Here is a 9,484-nt window from a genome sequence, read left to right on the forward strand (position 1 = left end):
ATTTTTAGTATGTATATTATTATGTGCACTGCCAATTGAAAAGACAGCAGAAGGAGTCTCATCTTCTGTCAGTCATAGAGAAAGTGCATTGTTTCTTTGTAAAAGCTGGCATCTTAGATCTCCAGTGTTAACTCAGATCCCGTTACCTTGAAGGCAATAACTTTACCAATCACACCTTTTAGTATGTGCCATCCGTGTGGGGCACAGCTGTCACTGAGTCCTGCAAGCCAAGCAAAAGCAACGATGTACTGGTTAAAGTGCTACACTACAGTTGTATACGTATTAACTGCTGGTTGAGTCTGCAAATCACTACTGTAGTCACTGTTTTTAGTGCATGCTCCCTCTAGACATGAGAATTTTCTTCCTGCAGTAGTGGGACAGAATTAAGTAATATGGTTAAGTCACCACAGTGTAAACATACAGTTGTCTTTGAGACATTCCTTCACTTTGGTGCCATGCCAGTGCAACACAACAGAGAGATGGCAGCTCTAAATTGTAAGGTGCCGATACAGTAACATATTTTTTTTAGTATTAAATAAGAGCTGTATAAAGTGAAGAAATCAATAAATAAGAAAGTTGATTGTTTCATTAAATAAATCATATCCACTGCTTCACATTAAAAAATTATGAGAACATAAAACTTAAATAAAGACTTTTTAAGGGAAACAGTGTTTCTTAGATGATGTGGAAGCGAGGGCCAGGCGTAGCTGTGATGTCACTGTAAGGCTCCTCCTGGACGAGCTCCACCGCCTGCTGTTTCTTCAGAACCAGGAAGCTGTAGAACTTGGCAGCCGCCTGCTTCCTGTTGTTGTTCCTACACAGATCCAGCAGGCTGACTGACTGGGCACCTGTTTTAGCCATCACCCTCTGTGTCAGAGTGAGGGAGAGAAATGTGGGACAGGGAAGCATACAAGGACATAAACAGCAAAAATCTCCCTGCTATCATCTTCAGTGTGTGTGTGTCCCATTCTTTTTCTTCTTCTCATAACAATTTAGAACGTGTACCTGCAGGCCATGAAGCATCTGCTGGGTTCTTTTGTTCCACCTCCTCTCCTCCTGGTCCTGGTCTCCTCCCTGTGCCTCCTCCTCCTAAAAAACAAAAAACACAAACATGGTTACAAACACTAACAAAGGCTACATGCTGAATAAATAAACACATAAAAGAATTTTTTGGGTCGCTCTTTTACTTCTTCATCAGAATCATCCTCGTTCTTCTTCTTCTCCTTGTCGGCCAGCAGATCCAGCTCTATCAGCTGACTGATGTTGGTGGTTGTTTCCTCTGGGGGCAGATCCACACTGGATGTCTCCAGCTGCTGGGACGCATTAGACGCTCTGGTCCCTTGCTGTTGCTGCTGTTGATCCAGTGTTCCCATCTGGAGTGAAGAGGACACAGTGCACAGACAGGCTGCAGGTTGGAGAGTAACACAAAGTTAAAAAAAACATTGTTGGCTCTACTAACAGGCAGCGCTGGCTCCGCGTCCTGTGCCTTCCGTTTTGGGCCTCGCTGGGAGGATGGAGGTGGCATGACAGACTCGTCTAGTGTCGTCCTGCTGCCCTCCACAGCTGATGTCTGCAGAGCACTGGCCTCCTCCACGATCGTCTGGTCTGAAAGATAAACAGAGAAAGGACTATTTTTGTAATTTAAAGCACATGTGCAGCTAATATTCCAACTGTTGCAATGTCATGCATCTAGCCATTTTACCCATGATGTCTCTCTGCTGGTGGCTTGTGGTTTCTTCTCTTGGCACCTCTGGGTTCTCCAGATCCTTGAGGAACTCATCCAGACTGTCAGCCTCTCCACCTTTCCTCCTCTTCCTCAGCTCATCTGGTACCAGCGGTGTTAGACATCTTGTAAACATCTACAGAGAGAAGAAAATAATGCAAAGGTTTTGCCCACAAGGTTCATGACTGCTAGTTTAACAATGTTGTGTGTATCTGTGGCTGCATTACTTTAAGCAGCCGAGCGTTCCACAGCGGTTGAGCTGGAAGTGAGAAAAGCTTCTCGACTCCACCGGTTTCCTTCCACATCATCAGCTTCTTGGTGGGAGGGGCCAAATCCAGGGTGGTGACGATGTCAGAGTAGTCAGAAAGCTGCGCACGGATAGTTTTACTGTCCAACTCCTTCACGCTGTCCACAATCAGCTTCCTCTTCCGCTTTGCCTTGGTCTCCTTCACTGCATGGACACACAAGAGAAGGGGACAAAAGGAGAATTTTTTAATTTAGGTTCCTCTTGAGAAATCAGTCAGAAAAAAAAACGCCAGCTGTACTACCTGTGATGTCAATGGGCTCTAGGGCAAAGGTTTCTTCCTCATTGTGCACCAGGTTTGCTTGTTCTGTCTGGTCAGCCATGGCTGGTAGAGGCTCAGTTGGGCCTGAGTCTGGACTGTCTGGGGCTCCAGCTAGCACCACACACAAACACATCAGACTAGATGCATTATCCTCGATATAGAGGAAATAAAAACTGTTTAGTGAGGAGTGTGTGGAACCAACCTGAAAGAGCATCGAAATCATCGTCATCATCTCCGTGGTCCTGAGGCATCATCACACTCTCTGTGATGGCAGGAGGGTCATCAAAGATGCCGCCTCCATCCTCGTTGCTCAGCAGCTTATCCACTAAACACAAATACAAGTTTAACAGCATTGCAGCCATCAGAAAATTTCTCATTCAAAACTGTACAATCCTTCACTAATCTGTGTCAGGTCTTACCCAGCATCCCGCCCTCACTGCTCTCCATAGGATTGTCCCCAAAGTCGTCCTTATACTGATCATCATACTGGAGATGGTTGGACTTATCCGCCATCTGGTTAGCTCCACCTTCAGCCTCCAGCAGCAGGTTGGAAGCTGATGCCCCCATGATGTCCACCTCAAAGGCGCTCTCTTCTCGCATCATCTCTCGGTCATCCATCCCAAAGTCAGCTGCGTAACAGAACAGCATGTCTTTGTGTGTGTGCAGTGAGTAAAAGTACAATCAAAAATGTGTTTAGAAAAATAAGACACTTTACCAAAATCATTGTCCTGCAGGAGGTTGAGGTTGCCCACCTCCTCCCTCATGGTGATCTCTTCCACTCTGCTTTGGTTTAAGTTGAACTGCTGAGCCACGTCAATGTCACTGTACAAAACAATTCACCTTGTATTTACACTGAACCTTTTTTTCCCCTTAAGGAGCAAAGCCTCTATAAAGACTGAAGACTAATGACCAGCCAAATGTGCTCTAACAACAGGTTGGTCGGTGTCTCTGAATATGAAAACTATCCTTTATTAAGCCTATTTTTGCCCTTTCAAGTACTTTTCAGCAGCTCTCTCAGGAGTAAAATGAAGGACTCACTCCAAGTCTGGTAGCGGCTGGTCAAAATCGTGAAACTCCTCTGGTAGAGTGATTGCATTGTAGGCTGCTTCTCTGTTCTCCTCTGGAAGATCCACCACCCCTGAAAGAACAGAGTTTTATTAGCATAATATACTAAATTATTGAAGTGAAATGAGACACAATCAAAGGCACTGCTACTTGAATGTTAGTTTTTTTTTTGGTCTGGGAAGTCTGATGTTGATTTATATGCTGTTCTTAACCTGGCCTGAAAGCCATCTTGATCTTGATGAAGGCCTCGTTACAATCCGCCAGCAGATACTTGGCCTTCCTGTGGTAGATCCTCACCACCCCCAGCAGCAGATGACCTGATGTCCGTAAAGCCATTTTCACCTGTAAGTAAAATATCGAAATGTTACCTATTAATGATATCTTCCTTCTTGCATTAAAGGTAGGGTAGGAGATTTCATTCTGTTGCACTTTTTGTTTAGTGTAACTTCTCTTTACAATCTGATAGCAACCAATTAGTTCGGCAGTTTCGCATTAAAATGAAGAATATTAATCATCTGTGGAAGCCATAAATGCTAAAAAACATCAGCCAATCCTCCGGGACGACCCTGTGCGGTGTATTGGCTGGTTGTCACTCTCTTTCTGCTCTGCGCACACCAGAGAGGTACGTGCATGATGGCCGAAGTCACAGACTGCAGCTCGTCTTCATGTGATTGGAAGGCGTGGCTTCGGTGTGAGCTCCGAGAGAAAGGGGCGTGTGTTTACTTTCGAAATCTCTCACTGAGTTTTCAAAATCTCCTACCCTACCTTTAATAGACAAAGTCAATGGGAACATGTCAAGGACAAGGATGATACAAGAGAACCTTTTTAAGTCTTACAAAGACGGGAGTCCAATGTGGTGATGGAGTGCATCACTATGAAAGTGTGGGCTGACAGATCAACAGAATAATTACTGGGGGGGCCAATGTGAATGTGACTTACCTTGGGTGAGATGATACTCTCCACGCTGCTCTCCAGGTTGCACTCAAACACGTGTGCCTTTGTCAGCTTCTTGTCCCAATGGGCCGCCAGCCAGATTTTGGCCAGCGGCCCCCGCTTGCTGAGCACAAAGTGGGCATAAAACATCGTCCCACTGCCTCCTCACCACAGGGGGGGAAAAGGGAAGGGAGGGGGGAGGAGGGTGTCAGGCCTGGAGAGAGGGGAAAGAACAAGAAAGATAACCAGAGATGTGACAGTCAACACAAACACAAAGCAAAATAAGAATAAGAAAGAAACAAAGGAGTCAATCAAAATATTTTTTATCAAATGGGTAAGAAGACCAAAGTATATTTTGAAGATAACATATTATGACCATCTTTTTCACATGACCATCTATGCTGGTGTGCAATGTTTGTAAATAATTCCTCTTACCTTTTATTTATTTTATTTTTTTTACTGCACTATATTCTATTTTATTCTATTTAACTCTCGCTCTGACTGTTGGTGTTGTATTGCTGCTGGTACCCAAATTTCCCAGAGGGACCTTCCCAAAGGGATTATAAAGTATATTCTATTCTATTCTATTACAGATGTGTTTTTTCCCGAATATGTTTTTTTCTTTAAGTATTGGCCAAAAGACCAAGACAGGTATTTCTGTGACATCAATATCAGCTAATGGAGCATCAGTCAACCTCTGATATACTAAACATGTTAACATACAGTAGTTTAGGACAGGAAGGGCAGTAGTCTCAGTATTTAATAGTCTTTAAAGTGTCTGGAGCTCTATAAAGCTAACCCAAACAGACACTTATTCAAACAAAACATAATGACACAGTAACATTATACAAAGGCTGTTTCTAATGTCGCTTTAAATGACATAAACGTACCTCAGTCACCTTTGATGCTCCCCTGTATCCTTACAGGTGATGCTGCAGCTAACCTAGCGTTAGCATCTGTCATCGAAAACCCCGGAAGGTAGCAGGATGCGTTCACTGACCCCGTCCACAAATGTTTTGATCTTATGTTTAATGTGTTACACATGAATGTGACTCACCGTGTGGCCGTCTGGTGAGGCTCCCGTTTTAGCCAGCCGGGCTGTCGTTGCTGCTGGTGCTTGTTTTTAATCAGCCTCCTCTTTTTCCTCCTCCTCCTCCTATTCGTCTCTTGCACTAAAACAACCAAAATGGCGTCCTCTCTCCCTCCTCTTCCAGAAACCTGAGCAGGATGCAGAGAGGTGCTGATGTGAGAGTCAGGCAGGGAGGGATGCTGAGCTGTGCACCTGTGCACACTCTTATACCTGTGTTCAAATCCTTTATGAGTAAAGCAGCAATTGACTGTTTTATTAAGGCAGCCTAATTTTATTAAACTTGAAAAAGTTTAGATCAGCTTAATAAAAAGACATGACACAGAAACTCAACAAACATTTAAATAAAAAAACAGGACCATGAAGTTGACATGAAGCTGAATCCCTGCTCCAATATCATCAAGGTTTTTTGTGTAAACAATCAAATGGACTATAAACCCAAAGCTATAGTTTGGAATATGTTTTCCTCATGCAGAGGGAAGATCACTGCACTAGAAAAGCTCTATTATCTGTTAATTTGCTTAAAACATAGGCTATACAAAAACATCCTGCAACTAAGGAAAGGAAATAAATCAGTGACATTTGGCCCCACGGGAAGAATGAAACCATTGCCCCTGTTATGCCAAAGGACCGAGCTCTGCAGTCTTTCAGGCTGCTGCAGCACATTCACACAGAAATAGAAAAAATAAAGCTGAGCCTAAACCACTTGTGAATTATTATTTGTGAATATGAACCTGTTCTATCAGATCAGCATCTTCTGTCAACTCAATTTAATATGGATGTTGTGTGAAATGTAGGCATTTTAAAAATATAGCCTATATTATTATACCTACATTAGATATAAACACACATCACTTCAAGACTGCAAGAACTTAAACGTACCACTAGGGGGCAGCAAAGTCACCAATGTTCCATAAAATAGTTGATAGCCGGTTGTCTCTCTATTTGTTCTCTGATGGAGCCCCGCAAATTAATGCAGTTTTTCACAGACACACAGAAGATTATGACCCATCACACACAGAAAGTGCATTTAAAAGACAGAAGTTAAATTTGTAAATTATTTGTTTTTAGTCTAAGTACATTATTACCAGCATCTAAACACAAACACCACAACTTCCCTGCAGCCGTCCTCGCCACCTGAGCCTCAGTCTGTGTCACTGCATGGCAGCTTGTTCGGCCTCGTCATCGTTGTCATGCAGCGCCCTGCCTCCTTGACCTTCAGGAGTGACAGCCCAATCCCTCCAACCTCTTCTCACGCTCCACAGACCTCTCTGCACAAATGGAGTCATAGCTCACATCTTATGAGCTCTGACAAGTGAAACTGCTCCATGTTGCATATCCATCTCTGTAGATTATGACTGAATAACAAATCAGAGCCCATTATTTTTTAGAGTTTTGAGGAAAAACACAGCAGAGATTTTTAATTACATTACAAAAAAAAACCCAATAAGTCTTCCTTATGTTGCTTCCTCTCCCCCTTTTTACAGCCAGGTAGGAAAAACACACTGGAGCCCTGTCTCATCTCTACACAGAAAGTTTGGAGAAGTTGCCAAAAAACCATCCCACAGTCTCCACAGGGAGTTTGGCACAAAGGCCCCTGGTTATATTTCACCGTAGGATGGCCTTTGTGCCTGTGAATCAGCTAACACTGAGACAGTGTCTGCTACTCGCCCAACCTGTCCGTCTCCTAAGCTGACAAGCAGGTCTTATTTAGGGAGAAGTACTGAAAAAAAGTCCACTGGGGGGTGTGTGATGGCTTTTGTATTTTGTAAGCACACACACACACACACACACAGGTTTATTCGTGGGCACTTTGTCTAAATGAGAGCTCACTCACAACACATTTCTCACACTGGAATTGTATGGGGGGCAGGATTTGCTGAGGGGAGAGAAAGACGGGTGGAGAGGGTGTGGTGGTTGGAGGGGTCCTTTCAGTTCCTTTTTGGAGGCAACAATAGTCTTTGTCCGAGATCTTAGACCATTCTTATTAGGGCTACCGAAAGGAGGAGGAGGAGGAGGATGGGGGAAGAGGGGGGAAGAGGAGGGCATGCAGGCAGAGGGTGGTTCTCCATAGTAACAATGACAAAAACAAGCCATTTCAACACCAGGCAGGCAAAGGGGTGACTGCAGCTGCTTGGGAGAGATCCTTTCTAGGGAAGGAGCCCGGTAGATTTGGTGGACTTGCAAAGTGTTTACCAACTGGGAGGTAGAGTAAACACTCTGCACACATGGACCGGGACAGTCACAGTGAGGACACTTTGTCAACTATGGTTCTGGAGAACATAAAGAACAAACTGATTCATGCCTTCAGAGTGACAGCAGAGTCCCGAGGAGACCCTCAGGACTCCGGCTGTACCGTCAGACCCGTCAGCATCAGCAGGAGCTACCAAGCAAACGAAGAGCTGAGGCGGGCGCAGATAGATGGAGCGATAACCTGGCTGAGGTCTGAACTGGTAAGCTGAGAACAGCCACACTGTGTTTGTTGATGTAGTTTTTTTTGGGAGCAGCATTCTGGGTCCCTCCATCATGCTAACTCTGCTCTTTCACTGCGGGCATGCAGCTGGAAATGCGCTCACAGGACCTCCAGCTGGCTCAGACACTACTGGGGCTCAACACAGAGATCCAAAGACTGCGGAGGGAGAGTTTTGGGGGAGTGGACGTTGAGGGGGATGATCAGCAATAACTCGCCTCAGAACACTGCCTCTTCTCTGGGAAAGAAACATGGACATGTTTTTTCTCTGCAGCCCAGGAGACAACTCTGGTGGAACTGAAAATGACAGATGTGTCAGTGTAAAGTACTCAAGTACTTTTATCCTATTTTGAAAATGTTGCACTTATGCCGAGTTGTGCTTGAAGACAGGTGTTTGGACACAGTCTGTCCCTCTGATATAATGAATGTAAAGACGAAATAAAAAATCAAATGTGCATGAACACAGTCTCAGTGTCCTTATTCAGATGACAGATGGAACCACCACAGAGGTTTTTCTGTTTGGATAGACTCTCTGGCTGCCCTCCTCTTTCTCCTGCTCCTCCTCAAGTCCACGTCCGTCCCATAAGGGCTAAGGAATGTCCCAGACAAAAAAAAATCCCTTCTGTGCTGATCTGCATTTCTTTTCTCTGTTAATTACAGTACCAGGCTGGGCCTGGGCTCCGGCTGAATGATATGTGTGTAGATTCTTTTATGCTGGCCGAAAGGTCTTGGTCAAGAGGATTTGTGTGGATGTTGTCTTTACATGGCAGTGTATCTTGTTTTTGGTCTAAGGCAGGGGGAGTAAGTTCTGTCTGCTCTGTCCTCCTGCTCAAACACATCCTTCTTCTTGGTTACCATGGCGAGCTGCCTGGGTGAAAGCACTAAATGCCGAGTGACATTTTAGTCGGTTTCCTGTAACTTAGGAGACTTCATACAGTTGAGATGTAATGCATCTCACCATATTACCAACAAAGCAAAGCACATCCCCAAACCTCTCCAAAGAACCGAGTGTGATCATCACCATCACTACTTTTAGTGTCCGAAACAGTTTACGCTTCACTGCCCAGCAGCCAAGAGCTTACATTACAACAGCGAAGTCTCCTCCAGCAGATATTGGAATAAATTCCACTCAGCCGAGAATCCACGATACGTTTAGTCAGTGTGCTCCTTACGAAAAAAAACTAAGCGCTGGAAGAACGTAGGTTGATTTGCACAGACATACATTTAAATGTGGAATTGTCTGGGTTTTTTTCTGCTGCTGTTACAGTCTGAGTGAAAACATGCACTAGTGTGGGACATATTCCAGTCACAGGTTCATTTGCACAGACACATTTTTTTTTTAACTTTAATAATCACTGATGTGACTTTTCTGAACTTATTTGTCCTGTTTAATTTTAATGTTGACATGCACTGCTCTGTGACCTTAAGATAAGAACATTTGAAGGACAAAGTTACTTTAAATGTTTGCTTCATTATTATTATGAAGCAGTTTGTGCATCTGTTATCAATACATATTTCAAACATGGCTGGTTGGTGACTAATCACTACTTACCAGCTTAACCTGTTAGAATGAAGGAGTTAACTTGACTGATGATTTGTCAGTATCATTTTAGAACAATGTGGCGATTTAGAGTCAAAAA

At 44.0% G+C, this 9,484-nt stretch overlaps 2 protein-coding genes across 2 annotated transcripts; one reads left to right on the forward strand and one right to left on the reverse strand.

Annotated features, from left to right (window-relative positions):
- Positions 1-26: 26 nt before the first annotated feature.
- rad21b (RAD21 cohesin complex component b) lies at positions 27-5,592 on the reverse strand. The gene is made up of 14 exons (XM_028395559.1): positions 5,345-5,592; positions 4,294-4,501; positions 3,567-3,696; positions 3,328-3,427; positions 3,005-3,111; positions 2,709-2,918; positions 2,492-2,614; positions 2,272-2,400; positions 1,951-2,174; positions 1,703-1,859; positions 1,460-1,605; positions 1,188-1,373; positions 1,006-1,089; positions 27-867 (listed from the first exon to the last, which is right to left on the reverse strand). Exons 2-14 carry the CDS (start codon positions 4,435-4,437, stop codon positions 676-678), a joined length of 1,932 nt encoding a protein of 643 aa, XP_028251360.1. The 5' UTR covers positions 4,438-4,501; positions 5,345-5,592; the 3' UTR covers positions 27-675.
- Positions 5,593-7,485: 1,893 nt separating this feature from the next.
- On the forward strand, positions 7,486-8,294 carry aard (alanine and arginine rich domain containing protein). Its single transcript, XM_028395592.1, has 2 exons — positions 7,486-7,827; positions 7,935-8,294. The coding sequence occupies exons 1-2, from the start codon at positions 7,603-7,605 to the stop codon at positions 8,055-8,057; spliced, it is 348 nt and encodes a 115-aa protein (XP_028251393.1). The 5' UTR covers positions 7,486-7,602; the 3' UTR covers positions 8,058-8,294.
- The last annotated feature ends 1,190 nt before the right edge of the window (positions 8,295-9,484 follow it).

This window comes from Parambassis ranga, chromosome 2 (assembly GCF_900634625.1).
Source record: "Parambassis ranga chromosome 2, fParRan2.1, whole genome shotgun sequence".
NCBI classification, from domain to species: Eukaryota; Metazoa; Chordata; class Actinopteri; family Ambassidae; genus Parambassis; species Parambassis ranga.